This window comes from Mytilus californianus, unplaced genomic scaffold (genome assembly GCF_021869535.1).
Source record: "Mytilus californianus isolate M0D057914Y unplaced genomic scaffold, xbMytCali1.0.p SCAF_7, whole genome shotgun sequence".
In the NCBI taxonomy this organism is placed as follows: Eukaryota; Metazoa; Mollusca; class Bivalvia; order Mytilida; family Mytilidae; genus Mytilus; species Mytilus californianus.
Window position 1 is genome coordinate 50,942,531 of NW_026262723.1, and position 25,499 is coordinate 50,968,029.

Consider the following 25,499-nt stretch of genomic DNA (forward strand, 5'->3'; position numbering starts at 1 on the left):
TAATAAAATCCTTGACTTAATAATTAACCAATGATGCAAGGATTAAGTTCATTGAAATCTATAATGTACAGACAAAGCTGAGTTGGGATATATAAACACTTTAAGATGGGGATAAAGGAACACCACTGCTCCAAAACTGAAAATTAACAATAAGGAACAAACAAGAATGTGTCCATAGTACACGGATTCCCCACTCGCACATTCATTTTCTATGTTCAGTGGACCGTAAAATTGGGGTCAAAACTCTAATTTGGCATTAAAATTAGAAAGATCATGTCATAGGGAACATGTGTACTAAGTTTCAAGTTGATTGGACTTCAACTTCATCAAAAACTACCTTGACCAAAAACTTTAACCTGAAGCGGGACAGACGGACGAACGGACAGACGAACGAACAAACGGACGCACAGACCGAAAAACATAATTCCCATAAATGGAGCATAAAAATAGTCTCTTTTGTCGAAAATTGTAGAGTTTCCTATGTGAGACTGACATATCTAAATATAGGAAAGGACAGTAACTGCTGTGTACATCAGATTTATTTAAAGTAAGTTCCCTAGGGTAAATTTCAGAAGTATATTTAGAAAATTCTTGATTATTTAACACAAAACTATCATCAAGGTTACAGTAAGTGTTGTTGAATTTATCAATTAAATGGAATTTAGACGCATCTTTACTGAGTTTTGCCATAAACTGTGATTCAACAATACAGGAACAAGTCTGCTATTTAACTTTACTTTCACATTTCCAGCCTTAGTGAGTTTTTTTGTTTTGAATGCTTCTATTTTGAATGTTCCATAGCTTCCCAACTACGGTACTCTTTTATTCAGATAACAAGGTTTGTACAGCATGTCCTTCTTATCTATAAGGGTCTGGATGGGGTAACATCCAGGAGCCTGTTGTTCAGTGGTTGTCGTTTGTTGGTGTGGTTCATAGGTGTTTCTCGCTTCTCGTTTTTTATATAGATTAGACTGTTGGTTTTCCTGTTTGAATTGTTTTACACTAGTCATTTTGGGGCCCTTTATAGCTTGCTGTTACGTGTGAGCCAAGGCTCCGTGTAGAAGGCCGTACTTTGACCTATAATTGTTAACTTTTAATAAATTGTGACTTGGATTGAGAGTTGTCTCATTGGCACTCATACCACATCTTCTTATTTATATTAACAGAATAGAGAATAATGGTCAAAAAGTACAGAATAAAGGGCAAACAAAAATAGAATAGAGAAAAATAGGCAAAAAAAAAGAGAACAATTGGGTGCTGAAATTTAAAAAATAGAGAATAATGGTCAAAATAAATAAAGAATAGAGAAAATGGTCTAAAAAGATAAAGAATAATGAATTGAAGGACCCACGACCAAGACCTTCATTAACCTCTCAATAAATTTCAAATTTACAGTTTTTGCAAGTTCAAATTTCTTCAAATATTATCCTAAAAATAGATAAGTAAAAATCCATTAAATGTTCTATTCTAATGAAGGTGGCATTTAAAATGTTATATTTTTGTTGGATTGGAAGAGCATCAAATAAAATTTTGAGACTGGACACCCTAAGGATTTTTGAATCTTAATGTAGTTTTAATTGCCCAGAGTTCCTGGGGAGGAAATGTGTTCAAAAATTTTCACTTGACTTACAGTGGATGCCAAATGATGTGAGAAAAAGACAAAACTGATGTTGTATAATAATGCTTTTATTTAGTACATGTTAATGATTAGTCTGATTTATCTTGTCCTATATCTATGTGTTGTCCATGTTTGAAATAATATACCATCCTTGTTACTGCTAACCCCAGTAAGACAGAAGTAACTGCATAAACTATTCTGTACAATGATACCATTCCATATAGTAGCAATAACACATTGACCACGTATACTGCTGGAGCTACATATAAATAGCTTTCTCTAGAAATATAAGAGTATCCGATGTAATGAACAACCAACATTTTCATGTGTTTAATTTTGCAATATTACAAAAAAAAGTTGCACTTATTTCTTATTATCATTAGGTATTTGAAGAATTAATACAACATAATGTAATTATTCAATTTTGAATAAAAACAACTGATAGCTTTGTGGCATGTTAAACTGTAAGGTCTTTCAAATATTCTGAAAATACACTAAGACATAAGGGTTTAAAGGTAATAGTTTTGACACAAAAAACTAGTACATGCAAAAACCTACAAAGGTTTAATATTTTAAAACACCTTGGTAAATGAATGAGTTGATTCTGGAATGTGCTCTGTGTTTGAAAAAGTAGGATAAAAAGTCACAATAGTGAGAACAGTATAATAGTTAATTTGGTATATTAACATTTTTAATGTGTTTTTGTTTTAAAGATTTTTAGTAGGATTTAGTCAAAATGTTTAAATTGTTTAATAGTATTTCATTTCTTTTCTCTTTTTTAAAAGTCATATGGAACTTTTATTGAAATAAAATTTTATAAACAACTACATTTTTTTTTATCTATCAACAAGTTTGTTTATTCCATTTTTTTTACAGTGGTATAATCTGTCCAGACAGACAATTACCTGCAAGAAATGTAAATAGTAAATTGAAGCCAGTTAAAAAGTTTGAATTATTTTAAAAACTTGACATTTACATGGACACAGTTTTGTTTACAGTTTTGAAAAGTTTTTTCAAATATATGCAATAAACACAAACATTGAAATACCACATCCACGTGTGGATCCAGGATTTTGAAAAAGGGAGGCCCTGGCAAGCCAACGTTTGGAGTGATACTTGTAAAAAGTCTATGCATTTATCATATATGAAGCCCAATAAGGGGGTGGGGCAGGCCCCTTTATCCACCTCTGACATCCCTGTATTTTTACTTTCTTACTGTGCTCATCATAAAGGTTTGCCATTTTCTGGCTTTCACAATACCAATTGCTTAAATATTTTACCAAGTAGCAGTTGAATTCCACATCTGTCATTGAAATTAAACAGTTGTATTTTTTAAAACATACATCAATTTGTAAAGTCATATGAAAGTCATTAACATGTACAGGAGTAAGGTCTGGTCATCTTGCTATATAATGGTCAAGTCAAAATGTTTGTACTTTTCCTTTTAAGATGTCTTTTATTTTATAGGAAACATACATCGACTTGAAATAACAAATTATTTTCATTAATATATATGTGAAGTAAAATATGCTGTCAATAAGATTCCATGGGAAATAATTTGATATCTATGAATTATCTATTTTTACCTGAATTAGTGATTGGACTCTTATCTCCCTTTAAAACTTCAAGAAAAAACATTCTAGAGAAAAATAGACATCTTACCTCACTGCGTAAGGACTGTCCAACAATATAAAAAAATCCATGGTTAACACTGTCCAACAATATAGGAAGATCCAAAGTAAGTCCTGTCAATAGATTTCTTATATCTCACTGTTATAGGACTGTCCGACAATATAAGAAAATCTATCATTAGAACTGTCAACAGACATCTTACCACACTGTTTAAGGACTGTCCAACAATATTAGAAGACACAAAGTAAGTCCTGGTAAAAGACATCTTACCGCACTGTTATAGGACTATCCAACAATATAAGAAAATCCATAGTTAGAACTGTCAACAAACATCTTACCTCACTGTTTTAAGACTGTACGACAATATAAGAAAATCTATGATTAGAACTTTCAACAGACACCTTACCTCACTGTTTAAGGACTGTCCAACAATACAAGAAGATACAAAGTACCGTATAGCGGGTTATTTTCGCGGGTGTAAAATTTCGCGATTTAGGGGCAACAAAGAATACAAAATAATATGATATCTATGAATTATCTATTTTTACCTGAATTAGTGATTGGACTCTTATCTCCCTTTAAAACTTCAAGAAAACATATTCTAGAGAAAAATATAAGAAGATAAAAAGTAAGTTCGGTCAATAGACATCTTACCTCACTATTTAAGGACTGTCCAACAATATGAAAAAATCCATGGTTAACCCTGTCCAACAATATAAGAAGATCCAAAGTAAGTCCTGTCAATAGATTTCTTATACCGCACTCTTATAGGACTGTCCGACAATATAAGAAAATCTATCATTAGAACTGTCAACAGACATCTTACCACACTGTTTAAGGACTGTCCAACAATATTAGAAGACACATAGTAAGTCCTGGTAAAAGACATCTTACCGCACTGTTGTAGGACTATCCAACAATATAAGAAAATCCATAGTTAGAACTGTCAACAAACATCTTACCTCACTGTTTTAGGACTGTATGACAACATAAGAAAATCTATGATTAGAACTTTCAACAGACACCTTACCTCATTGTTTTAGGACTCTCCAACAATATAAGAAGATACAAAGTAAGTCATGGCAACACACATCTTACCTCACTGTTTTAGGACTGTCAAACAATATAAAAAGATACAAAGTAAGTCCTGTCAATAGACTTCTAATACCTCACTATTATAGAACTGTCCAACAATATTAGGACATCTATCATTAGAACTGTCAACAGACATCTTACCACACTGTTTAAGGACAGTCCAACAATATAAGAAGATCTAAAGTAAGTCTGGTCAATAGAATTCTTAAACCTCACTGTTTTAGGACTTTCCAACAATATAAGAAGATTCATAGTAAATCCTTGCAATAGACATTTTATCTCACTGTTTTAGGACTGTCAAACAATATAAGAAAATCCATGGTTAGAACTGTCAACAAACATCTTACCTCACTATTTAAGAACTGTTCAACAATATCAGAAGATAAAAAGTAAGTCTGGTCAATAGACATCTTACTTCACTGTTTAAGGACTGTCCAACAATATAAAAAGATCTAAAGTAAGTCCTGTCAATAGAATTCTTATACATCACTGATTTAGGACTGTCAAACAATATAAGAAAATCAATGATTAGAACTGTCAGCAGACATCTTACCTCACTGTTTAAGGACTTTCCAACAATATAAAAAGATCTAAAGTAAGTCCTGTCAATAGAATTCTTATACATCACTGTTTTAGGACTGTCAAACAATATAAGAAAATCAATGATTAGAACTGTCAACAGACACCTTACCTCACTGTTTAAGGACTCTCCAATAATATAAGAAAATACAAAATAAGTCCGGTCAATAGACATCTTACCTAACTGTTATAGGACTGTCCGACAATATAAGAAAATCCATCATTAAAACTGTCAACAGACATCTTACAACACTGTTTAAAAACTGTCCAACAATATTAGAAGATACAAAGTAAGTCCTGGTAAAAGACATCTTACCACACTGTTATAGGACTATCCAACAATTTAAGAAAATCCATGGTTAGAACTGTCAACAGACATCTTACCTCACTGTTTAAGGACTGTCCAATAATATTAGAAGATACAAAGAAAGTCTGGTCAATAGACATCTAACTTCACTGTTTTAGAAATGTCAACAGACATCTTAATTCACTGTTTTAGGACTGTCCAACAATATAAGAAAATCTATGATTAGAACTTTCAACAGACATCTTAATTCATGTTTAAGAACTGTTCAATAATATAAGAAGATACAAAGTAAGTGCTGGCAATAGACATCTTACCTCACTGTTTAAGGACTGTCCAACAATATAAGAAAATCAATGATTAGAACTGTCAACAGACACCTTACCTCACTGTTTAAGGACTCTCCAATAATATAAGAAAATACAAAATAAGTCCGGTCAATAGACATCTTACCTAACTGTTATAGGACTGTCCGACAATATAAGAAAATCCATCATTAAAACTGTCAACAGACATCTTACAACACTGTTTAAAAACTGTCCAACAATATTAGAAGATACAAAGTAAGTCCTGGTAAAAGACATCTTACCACACTGTTATAGGACTATCCAACAATTTAAGAAAATCCATGGTTAGAACTGTCAACAGACATCTTACCTCACTGTTTAAGGACTGTCCAATAATATTAGAAGATACAAAGAAAGTCTGGTCAATAGACATCTAACTTCACTGTTTTAGAAATGTCAACAGACATCTTAATTCACTGTTTTAGGACTGTCCAACAATATAAGAAAATCTATGATTAGAACTTTCAACAGACATCTTAATTCATGTTTAAGAACTGTTCAATAATATAAGAAGATACAAAGTAAGTGCTGGCAATAGACATCTTACCTCACTGTTTAAGGACTGTCCAACAATATAAGAAAATCTATGATTAGAACTTTCAACAGACACCTTACATCACTGTTTAAGGACTGTCCAACAATATAAGAAGATACAAAGTAAGTCTGGTCAATAGACATCTTACCTCACTGTTTTAGAACTGTCCAACAATATACGAAAATCCAGGGTTGGAACTGTCAAAAGACATCTTAATTCATGTTTAAGAACTGTCCAACAATATAAGAAGATACAAAGTAAGTCCTGGCAATAGAATTCTTATACATCACTGTTTTAGGACTGTGAAACAATATAAGAAAATCTATGATTAGAACTTTCAACAGACACCTTACCTCACTGTATAGGGACTGTCCAACAATATACGAAGATACAAAGTAAGTCTGGTTAATAGACATCTTACCTCACTGTTTTAGAACTGTCCAACAATATACGAAAATCCAGGGTTAGAACTGTCAAAAGACATCTTAATTCATGTTTAAGAACTGTCCAACAATATAAGAAGATACAAAGTAAGTCCTGGCAATAGAATTCTTATACATCACTGTTTTAGGACTGTCAAACAATATAAGAAAATCTATGATTAGAACTTTCAACAGACACCTTACCTCACTGTTTAAGGACTCTCCAATAATATAAGAAAATACAAAATAATTCCGGTCAATAGACATCTTACCTAACTGTTTAAGGACTTTCCAACAATATAAGAAAATCCACGGTTAACACTGTTCAACAATATAAGAAGATCCAAAGTAAGTCCTGTCAATACACTTCTTATACTCACTGTTATAGGACTGTCCGACAATAGAAGAAAATCCATCATTAAAACTGTCAACAGACATCTTACAACACTGTTTAAGGACTGTCCAACAATATTAGAAGATACAAAGTAAGTCCTGGTAAAAGACATCTTACCACACTGTTATAGGACTATCCAACAATTTAAGAAAATCCATGGTTAGAACTGTCAACAGACATCTTACCTCACTGTTTAAGGACTGTCCAATAATATTAGAAGATACAAAGAAAGTCTGGTCAATAGACATCTTACTTCACTGTTTTAGAAATGTTAACAGACATCTTAATTCACTGTTTTAGGACTGTCCAACAATATAAGAAAATCTATGATTAGAACTTTCAACAGACATCTTAATTCATGTTTAAGAACTGTCCAACAATATAAGAAGATACAAAGTAAGTGCTGGCAATAGACATCTTACCTCACTGTTTAAGGACTGTCCAACAATATAAGAAAATCTATGATTAGAACTTTCAACAGACACCTTACCTCACTGTTTAAGGACTGTCCAACAATATAAGAAGATACAAAGTAAGTCTGGTCAATAGACATCTTACCTCACTGTTTTAGAACTGTCCAACAATATACGAAAATCCATGGTTAGAACTGTCAAAAGACATCTTAATTCATGTTTAAGAACTGTCCAACAATATAAGAAGATACAAAGTAAGTCCTGGCAATAGAATTCTTATACATCACTGTTTTAGGACTGTCAAACAATATAAGAAAATCTATGATTAGAACTTTCAACAGACACCTTACCTCACTGTATAGGGACTGTCCAACAATATACGAAGATACAAAGTAAGTCTGGTTAATAGACATCTTACCTCACTGTTTTAGGACTGTCCAACAATATAAGAAAATCCATGGTTAGAAACTGTCAATAGACATCCTACTCCACTATTTTAGGACTGTCCAACAATATAAGAAGATACAAAGTAAGTCTGGTCAATAGACATCTTACCTCACTGTTTTAGGACTGTCCAACAATATACAAAAATCCAGTGTTAGAACTGTCAACAGACATCTTAATTCATGTTTAAGAACTGTCCAACAATATGAGAAGATACAAAGTAAGTCTGGTCAATAGACATCTTACCTCACTGTTTTAGAACTGTCCAACAATATACGAAAATCCAGGGTTAGAACTGTCAAAAGACATTTTAATTCATGTTTAAGAACTGTCCAACAATATAAGAAGATACAAAGTAAGTCCTGGCAATAGAATTCTTATACATCACTGTTTTAGGACTGTCAAACAATATAAGAAAATCTATGATTAGAACTTTCAACAGACACCTTACCTCACTGTATAGGGACTGTCCAACAATATACGAAGATACAAAGTAAGTCTGGTTAATAGACATCTTACCTCACTGTTTTAGGACTGTCCAACAATATAAGAAAATCCATGGTTAGAAACTGTCAATAGACATCCTACTCCACTATTTAAGGACTGTCCAACAATATAAGAAGACACAAAGTAAGTCTGGTCAATAGACATCTTACCTCACTGTTTTAGGACTGTCCAACAATATACAAAAATCCAGTGTTAGAACTGTCAACAGACATCTTAATTCAAGTTTAAGAACTGTCCAACAATATAAGAAGATACAAAGTAAGTTCTGGTAATAGACATCTTACCTCCTGTTTAAGGACTGTCCAACAATATAAGAAAATCTATGATTAGAACTTTCAACAGACACCTTACCTCACTGTTTAAGGACTGTCTAACAATATAAGAAGATACAAAGTACCTTATAGCGGGTTATTTTCGCGGGTGTAAAATTTCGCGATTTAGGGGCAACAAAGAATACGAAAAAATTTCGCAGTTTTTATTTTGGTGGATTCTTTAATCCGAATTAAATATTTTGTCCGATACTGAAATGGTTGCAGTTAAAAAGTTTTATAAATTGACAAAAAGATTATAAAGTTATCATGAGTGACTTACAATTCTTATATAATTTGACACTAATTAATAAGGATAAAAAGCCAGACAGAGTACCTTATACTCTTATATTATAATTTATTTTATAATGTAACATAGAACTAATTAACACCTGACAGCCATTGAACAATGGCCTTTTGCATTTATGTTGTTTAAATTAACATAAATTGCTATGGGAAAAAATAGATAGCTTGCAAAACGCTTTAGCTATTAGAAAGTACCAAACTTAAGCATTCATTTTCGCTGAATTTATTTTCGCAATTTCCCCGTACCCGCCAAAATAAGCGAAAATAAACTACCCGCGAAAATAACCGGCTATAGACATCTAATACCCCACTGTTTTAGGACTGTCCAACAATATAAGAAAATCCATGGTTAGAACTGTCAATAGACATCCTACCTCACTGTTTAAGGACTGTCCAACAATATAAGAAGATACAAAGTAAGTCTGGTCAATAGACATCTTACCTCACTGTATTTAGAACTGTCCAACAATATACGAAAATCCAGCGTTAGAACTGTCAACAGACATCTTAATTCATGTTTAAGAACTGTCCAACAATATAAGAGGATACAAAGCAAGTCCTTGCAATAGACATCTAATACCTAGCTATTATAGGGCTGTACGACAATATAAGAAAATCTATGATTAGATCTTTCAACAGACACCTTACCTCACTGTATAGGGACTGTCCAACAATATACGAAGATACAAAGTAAGTCTGGTTAATAGACATCTTACCTCACTGTTTTAGGACTGTCCAACAATGTAAGAAAATCCATGGTTAGAACTGTCAATAGACATCCTACCTCACTATTTAAGGACTGTCCAACAATATAAGAAGATACAAAGTAAGTCTGGTCAATAGACATATTACCTCACTGTTTTATGAATGTCCAATAATATAAGAAAATCCATGGTTAGAACTGTCAACAGACATCTTAATTCATGTTTTAGGACTGTCCAACAATATAAGAAGATACAAAGTAAGTCCTGTCAATAGACATATAATTACTCACTGTTATAGGGTTGTCAGACAATATAAGAAAATCCATGGTTAGAACTGTCAATAGACATCCTTCCTCACTGTTTAAGGACTGTCCAACAATATAAGAAGATACAAAGTAAGTCTGGTCAATAGACATATTACCTCACTGTTTTATGATTGTCCAATAATATAAGAAAATCAATGGTAAGAACTGTCATCAGACATCTTAATTCATGTCTTAGGACTGTCCAACAATATAAGAAGATACAAAGTAAGTCCTGTCAATAGACATCTCATACCTCACTATTATAGGGCTCTTGGACAATATTAGAAAATCTATGATTAGAACTTTCAACAGACACCTTACATCACTGTTTAAGGACTGTCCAACAATATACGAAGATACAAAGTAAGTATGGTCAATAGACATCTTGCCTCACTGTTTTAGGACTGTGCAACAATTTAAGAAAATCCATGGTTTGAACTGTCATCAGACATCTTACCTCACTGATATAGAATTGTTCAATACTCTGAGACGATTTATAGTTAGAACTGTCAACAAACATCTTACCTGGCTGAAATAGGATTGTCTAATACTACAAGACAAGAGATGGACAGAACTGACAAAACTGACATCAACTTGTTAGAATCATCTGGCAGGATAAATGTATACCTGTAGTTAAACAAAATATCAACATTTTTATTCTATTGTACAAAGATGGAGAATTTTAATTTTTGAGGCAAATTCTTTTAATATTTTAATTGAAGAAGGTTCACTGATTATTAAAATCTTATGAAATAATGGAAAGAAAGAGGAATGCTAAAAGGCATTTTATTGAATTTGATTTCATGTTTATCAGAAGTAGTTTTTTCAAGAAGAAAAATTTAAGACATCTATCTTATTTTTTGTTTAATTGAGGGTATATATTGCAAAAATACATTTCCTGTATTAGAATATACAAATACCTTCACTGATAAATGTAACCTTAATCATGGATTAATAAGAGATAATTGTTATACTGATTTTACCAGAAAAATAGACTCCACTTGGATTTTTTACTCAAACAGGTTTTCTTTTCGGTCTTTTCTTTAAAAAAGTACATTGTTTTAATACTTAATCAATCGAGACAAACTTTCTTTTATTCAATGCAGTGTAAAAAAAAAGTTATATGTAGGTAAAGGATTAAATCTATCATCTGTATATAATTTTATTAAAGAAATGCACATCTAATATTTATGTTAACCAAATGTACAAATGTATCAAGATTATAGAGATCACTTAATAAGACTGACCTATATAGATCAAACATACATCTCATACTAATGAAGTCAATGATTGTGTATTGAGTGATCTTCCATGTTATGTATAAACTCTAAAGTTATGTAATTTGGTCAATTATGATTGGCATTAAAGAGGAGGGGTATATATATACAATTCCAATGATTGCCCCATCCTTTGTGTTCAATAGTTCCGTGATCATGACAGTTGTCAATCATACTGATATTGTATCAATACTCTTACATAATTAAAAAAACAAAACGAGCCAGTAAATTGAAAAAGAGTAATGACTTTTTAAAATAAAATGCTTCGCTGGGGCGCAGCTTGATACGACCGCAGAGGTCGAACCCTGAACAGTTGGGGCAAGTATGGACACAACATTCAAGCTTGATACAGCTCTGAATTTGGATTGTTATTAAATATTTGACACAGCATAGGTTTCTGACACAGAAAGAATGTGGTCTAAGAACTTGAATTTTTTTAATTTACCTATTATGGTCCAATGTCCAAAATCAAAATACATGGTTAGATTCAGCATATCAAAGAACCCCATATATTCAATTTTTGTTAAAATCAAACAAAGTTTAATTTTGGACCCCAACTTGGACAAACTTGAAAACTGGGCCCATAATCAAAAATCTAAACATATGTTTAGATTCAGCATATCAAAGAACCCCAAGAAATCAATTTTTGCTAAAATCAAACTAAGTTTAATTTTGGACCCTTTAGACCTTAATGTAGACCAATTTAAAAAACAGGACTTAAAATTAAAAATCTAAATACACGGTTAGATTTGGAATATCAAAGAACCCCAATAATTCAATTTTTGATGAAATCAAACAAAGTTTAATTTTGGACCCTTTTGACCTCAATATGAACCAATTTGATAGCGGGGCCCACAAATAAAAAATCTAAATTCATGGTTAGATTCAGCATATCAAAGAACCCCATATATTCAATTTTTGTTAAAATCAAACTAAGTTTAATTTTGGACCCTTTGGACCTCAATGAAGACCAACTTAAAAAACTGGACCCAAATTAAACATCTAAAAACACGGTTAGATTCAGCATATCAAAGAACCTCATATATTCAATTTTTGTTGAAATCAAACAAAGTTTAATTTTTGACCCCAATTTGGACCAACTTGAAAACTGGGCCCATAATCAAAAATCTAAATACATGTTTAGATTCAGCATATCAAAGAACCCCATATATTCAATTTTTGTTGAAATCAAACAAAGTTTAAATACTGGACCCTATCTTGGACCAACTTGAAAACTGGGCCCATAATCAAAAATCTAAACACATGTTTAGATTCAGCATATCAAGGAACCCCAAGAATTCAATTTTTGTTAAAATCAAACTAAGTTTAATTTTGGACCCTTTGGACCTTAATGTAGCCCAATTTAAAAAACAGGACCCAAAATTAAAAATCTAAATACACGGTTAGATTTGGAATATCAAAGAGCCCCAATAATTCAATTTTAGATGAAATCAAACAAAGTTTAATTTTGGACCCTTTTGACCTCAATATGAACCAATTTGATAATGGGGTCCACAAATAAAAAATCTAAATACATGGTTAGATTCAGCATATCAAAGAACCCCATATATTCAATTTTTGTTGAAATCAAACAAAGTTTAATTTTGGACCCCAATTTGGACCAACTTGAAAACTGGGCCAAAAATCAAAAATCTAAATACATGTTTAGATTCAGCATATCAAAGAACCTCATATATTAAATTTTTGCTAAAATCAAACAAAGTTTAATTTTGGACCCTTTGGACCTTAATGTAGACTATTTTGAAAACTGGACCCAAAATTAAAAATCTAAATACACTGTTAGATTCGGCATAACAAATAAATAAATGTGATCAAAGATTTTACAAATCTAATGGGCCATACTGTGCAATTAAAGATTACTTCTTGAAATTTTTCAATATTTGAAATTTGAAAAAAAAATAATATTTGAAGAATAATTCTTTTTAATTTCTGAAATCTGAAATGAGAAAAAAATGACCCCCCCACAATTTCTTTTTATCCCCCCCCCCTTTTTTCCCCCAAAAAATTCTTTCCCTCAAGATATGGTCATAATCTCAATTCAAATTTCCAATGGAGTTGGCAACCATAATTACCCATTTAATTTTACCATAGTGCTAACTTAATCTATTTTATAATAGAATTAAAAATATAGTGTCAAATCTTTCATATAGATTTTTTTGTAAAATAAAATGATGCAACATTTGCAGATATTTTTACTGGTCTTCCTTTATAAATATGCATTTCTTTAAACATAATTTAAAAGCAGTGTAAGGGAAGTAACCAAAACGTTGTATTTTGATTACCTCCCTTACACTGTTTTAAATTATCTTTATTGTTCATTAACCATTACTTTATACATAATTTAAAAGCAGTGTAAGGGAGATAATTTCAATGATGTATTTGATTTATCTCCCTTACACTGCTTTAAATTATGTTTTGTACTAAAGTATTTGTCCATTAACCAGGACAATCTTGTTTTTCCCCCTTTTTTGCCCCTAATTCCTAAACGGTTTGAGCCATAACCCCCCAAGGCAAATCCTAACCATCCCTTTGTGGTATGGAAACTTGTAGTATAATTTCAGAGAGATCCATACACTGCTCCACAGTTATTGTCTGGAAACTAGAAAATGCTTATTTTTGGCCCCTTTTTGGCCCCTAATTCCTTAACTGTTGGTACCATAACCCCCAAAATCAATCCCAACCTTCCTTTTGTGGTATTTAACCTTATGGTAAAATTTCAAAAAGATCCATTCACTTAAACTAAAGTTAGAGTGCGAAACCCAATGTGTATTCGGACGACGACGCAGGACGACGACGACGACGATGACGCCAACGTCATACCAATATACGACCACAAAAATTTTTTTGCGGTCGTATAAAAAAAATCTCTTAGATAAGATGTAACCAAATTTTTTACAGTTCATTTGTGCATATGTACAGACATGAAAACAATTGGGAACTATATGTCAGTGTGTATGGATTTTAATACTGATTTAGTAGTGATTCTAAAAATAAGAAGATGAGGTATGATTGACAATGAGACAACTCTCCACCAGAGACTAAATGACTTAGAATTTATCAACTATAGGTCACTGTACGGCCTTCAACAATGAGGAAATCCCATACTGATATAGTCAGCTAAAGAAGGCCCCGAAATGACAAATGTAAAACAATTCAAACGAGAAAACCAACGGCCTCATTTATGTACAAATCAATGAACAAAAAACAAAAATGATATACAGCAACAAACAAGTTAAACATTTTTGCTGTTTTGTTGAGAAATTCTTATTTACCAGTCAGGTCTGCCAAAATGTCTGTTTGTACAGATTTCTAACAAAACAGTTACAAGAGTTTTTTTGGCCATATAATTCCTCCTTTTGTTCCTTAACTACCTATGGAGGCATTTAGGATACTAGTTAATTCCTACAACCCATACCATTAATGTAGTGGCATTCAAATGACTCCCATCCCCATCTGAATGAATTATAATCATTTCGTACCCCCATTTCGTACCCTGGCAAAAACCATTTCGTACCCCGACCATATCGTACCTTGACCATTTCGTACCTCATGGAATATCTACATGTATACCATTTTGTACCTCATGGAATATTTACATGTATACCATTTCGTACCTCATGGAAGTTTATATGTATGCCATTTCGTACCTCATGTAAGATTTATATGTATGCCATTTCATACCTCATGGAAATGTCTAAAATGTCTAAAATTCAAAATTAAAGCACCTATGAGATAGTATATAGGAATAAAGCCAATAAACAATTTTTTTTTTAAATATGTAAAACTTTGTATTTAACATATTTATTTCAAATATTAGCTAGCGCTTTAGTAACAATTCACATTTCTACCGAAAACATTGATTTTGTTACTTTGGTATAAACTTGTTACTAAAGACATGCGCCGTACTGGCGTATTGTTTTAAAAAGATAGCACTCTATTTAATTGGATTAAAAATGTTTATTGAATACACATGCCATTTGAAATTGTGACGTGTGCCTAAATATTGAGATATATTCAACTGATAATCGTAAGGTGTAGTTGAACCTAAATAAATATATCATATGCATGGATTTTTAAAAAAATAATACTTTTAGAAAATATGTAATACACACTAAAAAAAAGATATCTACCAAACGTTTTTTGAAATTCAGAAGGTTAGATATAAGGATACAAAATATATGAACTTGTAATTTTTCAAATTGAAAAAAGCCATAGCAAGTTTTTTAATTGGCCACATAAAGAACAAATTCGTATGCAAACATTTTTATTCATGGCTTCCTTCTTGGGTGATTATCAACTTGTGTCCCTTTTCACTGCATTTCCTGACAAAAACAATTGTTAATAACTATAAAATCAGTTGCAGATAATTATTCCTTTGTTGGTTACTTAACCTCTTATTCTTAAGAGTTGAAAAATTAATTAAGGATAAATCCTGCAAACAAACAACGTGTAATTAAAACTATTAAAGTTTCCAAGTGCTGCTTAATCAAAACAATCATCAGTCTTTACAAAACTTCTACGGCAGGATGCAATTTATTTATGTTATATATTTAAAAATTAAATTAACACTACCCAAATTCAACTTGATCTGTGTTTTATCAGTGGAAGGCAAAATTAAACATTGCAATGTATAAAGCATTGATTGTAGTTGATTTAACTATAATCATGGACAAAGGAAGATAACTCCAATTTTAATAAACTGCTAACACAGAGATATGTCTCGCCTATTTGTTATTTTGATAATGCAAATGTTGAAATTAAAATAGCAATACTTTAACATGTAAGTTATGCAAATATTCAATATCAATGAACCATGACTAAAGGTACAGGGCTAAACAATCTCCATGGAAATGAGATGTGCCAATGCTTATACAACTGCACTGCAAACCAAATAGCATTGACTTTTCATAAGTCCTTCCCTTTAACACTGGTGTTAAACTGATAATCGTAACTGGAATTACAACGATCCCAATATGGCGACGGCAGAAATAGGTAAAATCTTTTCATTCATTTTTCTCAAATGTAGCCCGTTGTTGTCAAGAGTTACTCAGCTGCAAGGTTTTTCTATACCATTACATCATGTTTGAATCGTAAAGGTGCACTATAATTGTCTAAGCGCTTAGAAAATTGCAGTCGAAAAATTCGGGATGATAATCGTAACTCGCAAAAATGATAATCATAATTTTGGTATTAATAAATAAGAAGATAATCGTAACTGGATACTGTTTGATTGGTATTGACACAAACAACGTCTATCAAATAGCATATGATTAAAATGTGGTGATGAATTAATCACGAAAACGTTCCCACATCTTACGACATTTTGTTTTGAGCATATATGATTAACAGTTCTAATGTAAACACTACATACTAGAATATATCATAAAATTGGAAGGGGGACCAGCGTCAATAAATTTGTAAATGGGGAAACGTGAACTATGTTAAAATACTGAAAACTCCAGGAACTAGGACCGTCACAAAATATGGGAGAAAATTTTAAAAAATGTCATCATGATCTCTTCTAGAGTTAAAAAGAAATACTGTTTGGTGTTCTATTAAATCGTACTTGAAAACAAATGTCACACCTTTTTGAATGTGTAAAAAGTTGTCGGGTTTACCTATGGTATAGCCCATAAATACTATTAAAATGCTTAGCTACTTCATGACCGTCACTGACATTTCGATATCTCAGAAAATAACTATAAATTTTAACAACACCAATTTAGTTTGGCATTCTAATAATATGACATCCTTAAAACATTTAATGATAATATAAGAGTAGAAAAAAGTTGGAATGCTTCGTGTGTTATGGAGTTAAGCACATGGTGACATGGAGTTCATTGCCAAACATAGATTTGTGTTCTTTAATAGTTTGGCCAAAAGCCAGAAGATCAAGAAATCAAATTGATGTGACTTAAATTACCTTACAAGCTATATTTATTCAAAGAATGACTGCAACTTTAAGAAATCATAGCGCATATCCCGCCATATCAAGTTTTTTTTTCAATTAGTGCATGGTATATCAGAAACTGCAATTAATAAAAAAAAGTTTAATATTCATATGTTCAAATGAACATACACGCTAAAAAAAAAACCGGAGAATTCTTATTCTATACAATTGATGCTTTGTTGCTTAGTCGTCAAAACCCCCCCCCCCCCCCCCCCCCACCACCCCCCCCCTCATTTCCCTTTAACTTTAGTGCGAGCGGATTTAAAGTGTCTCATTTGTTGAAAATATAGTACAAGTCTTTTGATTTGAGTCGTACCTGCGTATAATTAAATTCATTTGAAAGGATTGCACTAAGGATAATGCTAATACCCCCCCCCTTTTCCCCACTTCCAAAAAAAAACCCTAAACGCGAAAACAACATTGAAACTTTGAAAGAATTTAAATTATCTATTTACCACAATAACTGACTCGACAGCTGCTTCATTTTCCATATCTTTAACAGGTACATGTATATATTAAAAGGTTATGCATATTGTTGTCAGTTATAAATCGAGATATATATACATGTAAGTAAATTTGTCCTAAATTTTAACCTGTAAGTTGCTTCATTATTTTTTATTTATGGTGTTAATGTCATCGTTTAACTGCACATTGCCGTTTTTACACACAAAATACCATTGACAAGCTGGAAGACACATTTATTATTTTTCAGTTACTATTATCCCATAAAGAAATTACGATTATCAAACAAGAAAAATGCCATCAAATTACGATTATCATCCCAAATTTTTTTCAACGGCAATTTTCTAAGCGCTTAGACAATTATAGTGCACCGTTACAATTCAAATATGATGTAATGGTATAGAAAAACCTTGCAGCTGAGTAACTCTTGACAACAACGGGCTAAATTTGAGAAAAATGACTGAAAAGATTTTACCTATTTCTGCCGTTGCCATATTGGGATCGTCGTAATTCCAGTTACGATTATCAGTTTAACACCAGTGCTTTAAACAAACCTAAACACAAACATTAACTTGTAAACTATGTAAAAGTTTCAAAGTCAATGAACCATAATTAGGGGGTGGGGTTATATAATTTCCATGGAAATGAAACTTAAAAATGCCAATACATTTGCATACTGAATATCATTGACTTAACATTAGTGGTTCATCCTAAACTGAACTTATCACAAACTTATACATGTAAACTAAGCAAAAGTTTCAAAGTCAATAGACCATGACTGAGGGGTAGTGACCAAATATTCTCCATGGAAATATGATGTGCTAATGCTTATACAACTGCATACCAATTATCATTGACCTACCACTAACAGTTCCCCTTAAACTGACCTAATCACAAACTAATACATGAAAACTAAGCAAAAGTTTCAAAGTCAATAGACCATGAATGAGGGGGTGGGGCCAAATAATCTCCATGGAAATGAGATATGCCAATGCTTATACAACTGCATACCAAATATCATTGACCTACCACTAGTGGTTCCCCATAAACTGACCTTATCATAAACTAATACATGTAAACTAAGCAAAGTTCCAAAGTCAATAGACCTTGACTGAGGGGGCGGGGCCAAATTATATCCATGGTAATGAGATGTGCCAATGCTAATACAACTGCATACCAAATATCATTGACCTACCACTAGTGGTTCACCATGAACTAGACCTAATCACAAACTAATACATTGTTGACGTCGCCGCCCACGCCGGAAACAGCATACCTATGTCTCGCTTTTTGACTCTGTCAAGGCGAGACAACCAGGTTTAATCCACAATTTTCTACATAAGGAAATGCCTGTACCAAGTCAGGAATATGACAGTTGTTTTCCATTCGTTAGATGTGTTTGAGCTTTAGATTTTGCCATTTTATAAAGGACTTTCCGTTTTGAATTCCCCTTGTTCTGTATTTTTGTTATTTTACTTTGTACTGAAAATATCAAACACTGGTCTATCAGACTGAGGACGAATACCTTTTCTTTCTCTTACAAGTTTCTATTTACCATTCATTCTGCCATTTCTTCTTGAGCGGCCGTAAATTGGCCAATAAACAAACTTCCTGTAGTGTTGTAAAATGTATTAAAAATAATATCAACAACATCGGCATTTGTTTTCATAGTCAAGATAAAAAATTATTTTGACTAGAAAAATGATTTTATAAATACTACACAAACACATAAATAAGTCATTCATGCGCTAACACTATCACATTTAATTCGGAATGTGATATAACGTAATACAATATAAATCTTACCTCATATTTTTAGCCCAGGAAATTGAAGCAGGAAAACTAAGTGCAACTACCCACAAGTATATTAGTAGTATAGTAACACCTAAATTAAATTTTGTAGTATCATTTCTATGTTTTAATACTCTTGCTAAGTGACAAAGTCTTGCTAGCTGAAAGAAGAAAAGACATTTTAAAAAATTTTCAACATATAACAATAAACTTTTGACACAGAGATAGGTTTCACCTTCTTGTAATTTTGATAGTATTATGCAAATTTTGAAATCAAAATGGCAATATTTACACATGTAAACTATGCAAAACATTCAAAGTCATTGAACCATTACAGAAGGTTCAGGTTCAAATAACCTTCATAGAAATCAGAAATGCTAATGCTTATTAAACTGCATACAAATAACATTGACTTATCATAAGTGGTTCCCTTTAAACTAACCAAAACACAAATATTAACATGTAAACTAAGCTAAACTTTCAAAGTCAATGAATCATGATGAGGGGGAGGGGCCATATAATGGTCATCTCTATAGAAATGAGACTAGCAATTGCTATTAGAACAACTGCAAACCAAATAAATGGGGAATGTGTCCATGGGACACAGCTGATTGCCCCGCTTGCATATATATAAAGTTATAAAGGGACATAACTGAATAACAGTAAAAGTGACGCTACCCAAATTGTACTTGATATGAGTTTTGTGGTAATAAGTATTGTGTATAAGTTTCATAACATTTGGTTGAGGCAAACTTATGTTAGAGAACAGAAACGAAAAATTCAGCAATTTCTCCAATTGTAAAGGGGCATAACTCTAGAAAAGTAAAAGTGATGCCACCAAAATTCAAACTTGATCTGCATTTTGTGGTAATAAGCATTGTGTATATGTTTTATAACATTTGGTTCAGGTAAACTTAAGTTGGAGAACGGAAACGAAAAATTCAGCAATTTTTCCATTTATAAAGGGGCATAACTCTAGAACAGTTAAAGTGACGCCACCAAAATTCAAACTTGATCTGTGTTTTGTGGTAATCAGCATTGTGTATAAGTTTCATAACATTTGGTAGAGGCAAACTAAAGTTAGAGAATGGAAACCAACTTTGGGAAGTACGTACGTACAGACGGACGTACAGACGGACAAGGGTAAAACTTCATGTCCCCTCCGCTACGGCAGGGGCATAAAAATATAATTGAATTAACATTAGTGGTTCATCTTAAACTGATCTAATCATAAACTTTAACATGTAAACTATGCAAATATTAAAAATAAATAGACCATGACTTGGAGTTGTGATTAAATCTCTATGGAAATGAGATTTGCCAATGCTAATACACCTGCATACCAAATATCACTTTCTACCACTAGTGGTTCACCATAAACTGACCGAATCGCAAATTAAAACATGTAAACAGAGCAAATTCTTTTAAAAAGTAAATAAACCAGGACTTAAGAGGCGAGGCAAAATAATCTCCATGGAAATGAGATGTGCCAATGCTAATACATATGCATACCGAATATTATTAACCTACCACTAGTGGTTCATCTTAAACTGACTTAGTCACAAACTAATATATGTAAACCAAGTAAAATATTTTAAAAAGTCAATAAAGCATTGCTGAAGAGGCAGGGCCAAATAATCTCCATGGAAATGAGATGGGCCAATGCTAATACATCTGCATACCAAATATCATTCACCTACCACTAGAAGTTGCCCTTAAACTGACCAAGTCACAAACTAATATATTGTTGACGCCACCATCCCACACTTAAACAGCACACCTCAGCTTCTCTTTTTTTTACTTCGTTGAGGCAAGACAATAAATCATAAGGTCATATAAACAAATCTCTAGCTAGCTTTTCAAGCTACATTGTGTTAACACAAGATAGAAATGCTGTTGGTTAATTTTGACCAGAAATGACTTAATATATTTACTTTTTTTTTATTTTAAAACCGTTTTATAACCAGAGGAAATACTCTGAAAAATCTTGCTGGTTTACTAATTATGACTAAATTCTATATTAAAAGTGTTTGAGATCAAGGTCTATTACAGGTATCCAGAAAACATCACTGAATCATGAAAATGAGTTCAATCATGGTTTTATGCGACCTTTTTGACCTGACCTTTTGCACATTCACAAATTTCAGGTCATAAAAGTGACATGATGAATTAGTACTATAAAAACAAGCTCTACTTTAATACCCCTCATTACAATCAATGTTAATTAGTTGTCTGACAGCTACATTTTACCTGTTCAGGCAACAGGTAAACTATTTTGTACCTGACATCAATTGGTCTATTTAAAGGAATGTAGAAAAAAAAGTCACAGGAAAAAGTCACGGAAAAAAAGTCACAGGATAAAAAGTCACAGGAAAAAAAGTCACAATATATATTTTGTATGAAAATGGTCATAAGGCTACACATATATCATGTATATATATAGGATAAAAAGTCACAATATATATTTAGTATGAATCTGGTTATAAGGTTACATATATATATATATATATATATAGGGAAAAAAAATCACAATATATATTTTGTATGAAAATGGTCATTTGGCCACACATATATATATATATATATATAGGAAAAATATTCCCAATATATTCTTTGTATGGAAATGGGCATAATGGGTATAAGTTTTATGCTCTTTAGCTTTGGAAATTTATATAAAAATCGCAAAGTATAAAACTTGTAATATCTGGTGTACTGATACATGTTTTGTTGTAATTATATTTGTTTCATACCTCTTTAGAGGAGATGCGAGTTAGACAGCTCAACTTTTTTGAGAATCCTTCAATGTAGTGTTAAACAAACAAAAAATACCTATTTATAATAGTTAAGTAATTACAACAATTATTGATAGGGACTGTTGAGATTAATTAGTGGCTTCTTGTGGCACCTTTTCCTTTTCTGTAGACCTTTCACTTCCTGTATTGGTAGCAAGTCATACCGATGAAATACAACTTAGTCTCATTATTAAAGAAAAGGAAACAATAAGCTTTTTCTGATTGTTTAAGAATCAGTTTTAAAGAAAAAAAAATTTATTACTTTAATTCATAAAAAACAAGAGACTGTCAGAGTAACAGCAAACCAGATTTTCCTGCAGAGGTCAAACCCTGAACAGTTGAGCAAGTATGGATACTACATTTAAGCTTAAAACAGCTCTGAATTTGGATTGTGATTGGATATTTGACACAGCATAGGTTTGTGACACAAAATTAATGTGGTTTAAGAACTGAAATACTTCAAATTGGACATTTAAATACCTATTATGGTCCAATATCAAAAAAGTACATATTAGAATCAGCATATCAAAGAACCCCAAGAATTCAATTTTTTATGAAATCAGACAAAAGTTTAATTTAAGACCCTTTGGACCTCAATGTGGACCAATTTGATAAAGGAGCCCACAATCCAAAATCTCTCAATACATGGTTAGATTCAGCATCTCAAAGAACCCCATAAATAATTTTTTTGTTGAATCAAACAAAGTTTAATTTTGGACCCTGATTTGGACCAACTTGAAAACTGGGCCCAAAAATCTAATATCTAAATACAGGTTTAGATTCAGCATTTGAAAGAACCCTATATATATTTAATTTATGTTGAAATGAAACACAGGTTAATTTTATCCATAATATTTTCTGTGCATAGGGAAATAACTCAAACTGGATAAATAGTTCTATAAAATAAGATATGATGCAATTTTTCAAATTATAATCAATAATATAATATCAACAACCAGTGATGACTAAGTTCTCTAAAATTAGATATGATTTAACACTTAAACATTGCTAGAATCAGCATATCAAAGAACCAAAGAATTCAATGTTTGATGAAATTAATCAAAAGTTTAATTTAGGACCCTTTGGACCTCAATGTGTTGGTCTAGTTTTTTGGACCAACTTGAAAACTGGGCCCAAAATCAGAAATCTAAATAAATGTTTACTAATAGACAATATATGCTTAGTTTTTAAAGGAGTTTACTTCATCAAAAAAAAAAATATATATAGCATTCAGAAAATTAGTTTTTACAGAATAACAAACAAACTTGCCACAAAATTCTACAAACTATTTACCAAAGAAAAGAAGAAAAAAATCCAAAATTTTATTTATCATTAATACAATGTCATTTCAAAATCTATAAAACTTATCAGTAACAAGAAATAACTGTAACAGAATGCTGTTACGAAGTCTCCCAAACAAAGCTCCAATAATTTGTCATTCCCATTGTCGCTTGACATTGGACAATGTCCAGTACAAATTGGTTTATGATATACATTAGTGACACCTATGGATTGACCCTGGGGGACTCTCCTTATATTTCATTTGATTTGTCTTATGGTCCCATACAAGAATATATATGGTTTCCGCATGGGGATCTTGACCGTTTACAAGTTTTCAAAAAGAAGGGGGGTGGGGGGTTACCCCAGGGGATTTCCCCTTAATTTCATTTGATTTTTTTTATTGTCCCATTCAAGAATACATATGGTTTAGGGGTGGGGATCTAGACCGTTTACAAGTTATCAAAAAAAAGGGGGTGGGGGTGACCCCCATGGACTTCCCCTATATTTCATTTGATTTGTTTTATTGCATACAAGAATATATATGGTTTAGGGGTGGGGATCTCAATTGTTTACAAGTTCTCAAACAGGAGGGGGTAGGGGTGACCCCAGGGGACTCACCTTTTATTTCATTAGATTTGTTTTATTGTCCCATACAATATATATGGTTTCGGGGTGGGGATCTTAACCGTTTACAAGTTTTCAAAAAGAAGGGGGGTTGGGGTGACCCCCATGGACTTCCCCTATATTTCGTTTGATTTATGTTATTGTCCCGTACAAGAATATATATGGTTTAGGGGTGGGGATCTTGACCGTTTACAAGTTCTCAAACAGGAGGGGGTGGGGATGGCCCTAGGGGACTCACCTTTTATTTCATTTGATTTGTTTTGTTGTCACATACAAGAATATATATGGTTTCAGGGTTGGGATCTTGACCGTTTACAAGTTTTCAAAAAGTAGGGGGTGTGGGGGTGAACCTGGGGACTCCCCAAATATTTCATTTGATTTGTTTTATTGTCCCATACAAGAATATATATGGTTTAGGGGTGGGGATCTCAACCGTTTACAAGATAAAAGCACATTCTCAAATTGAAAGGGGGTGGGGGTAAGAATATATATGGTTTAGGGAGACTTAATTATCTACAAAATGTCGAATAATGAAGAGTTAATTTCAAATTTCATTTATACAGTCCTACTTGTAAATTTCAAACTTTATATATACAGTCCTACAGATCTTATTAGAAAACAGAAAATTTTCAAATAAATCTGTCACTCCAATGATATTGTATGCTAAGATATAACCCAGATCTAATTAATAATTAATAATGTAATTAACTTCAAAATGTCTAATAATATAGCTTATAATGACTACCACTTAGGAAATAGATAATTTTCAAATAAATCTGTCACTCCAATTTTTATTGTGAGATAAGACATTATGCTTAGTCATAAAAAAGATAAAAGATAACAAGAGTAAAATATTTAAAAATTCCACTTTTGGATATTAAAAATGGCGATAACTCACAAAGGAGATATACTAATATCTTGAAAATTGAACTAGACCTTCATTAAGTCCCAGGAAACAACATATTTAAATTTGAAAAAAATTTGTTAAAGCGTTTTCAAGTTATTGTGCTGACACTGTTTGGCAGACGCCCGCCGTACATCACCATTTTAATAACCGATACTTCCTATGAAAATCCAGTTAAAAATCATAAACTTTGTTGATAAAATTGTGCTATAATGTGACCTTTTCCTATATACATTTTAAAATCTACTACTTAGAACAATTGATCTGATACAAGTATATTATGACTTTTATGTATGCATTCAAAAACTCTATTTTGATTATTTATTTCATACATGTACATAGTGACTTTTTCATGCGCATTCCAACATACTTCTTTTAAATAATTTTACCCTATCATATATTGTGACTTTTTTTCCTGTGACTTTATTTCCGTTTACCATTTAAAGTTATTTCTAAAATTGCACTGGTTTGCATCTAATTAATC

At 32.0% G+C, this 25,499-nt stretch overlaps 1 protein-coding gene across 6 annotated transcripts in view; it reads right to left on the reverse strand.

Moving 5' to 3' along the window:
• Positions 1 to 1,670: 1,670 nt before the first annotated feature.
• Positions 1,671 to 25,499, reverse strand: part of LOC127709698 (GPI inositol-deacylase-like) — a 283,867-nt gene continuing 260,038 nt past the window's right edge. For 4 of the 6 annotated variants that reach the window (XM_052215342.1, XM_052215341.1, XM_052215340.1 and 1 more), the window contains 3 exons: positions 19,430 to 19,575; positions 10,439 to 10,540; positions 1,671 to 1,897 (listed from right to left, as the gene is read on the reverse strand). In XM_052215342.1, coding sequence (XP_052071302.1) covers positions 1,708 to 1,897; positions 10,439 to 10,540; positions 19,430 to 19,575 — 438 coding nt within the window. In that variant the 3' untranslated portion in view covers positions 1,671 to 1,707. Of the gene's footprint in view, positions 1,898 to 10,438; positions 10,541 to 14,741; positions 14,915 to 19,429; positions 19,576 to 25,499 lie in introns of those variants that run through there. The other 2 variants (XR_007985716.1, XR_007985717.1) reach the window with 2 other exon arrangements.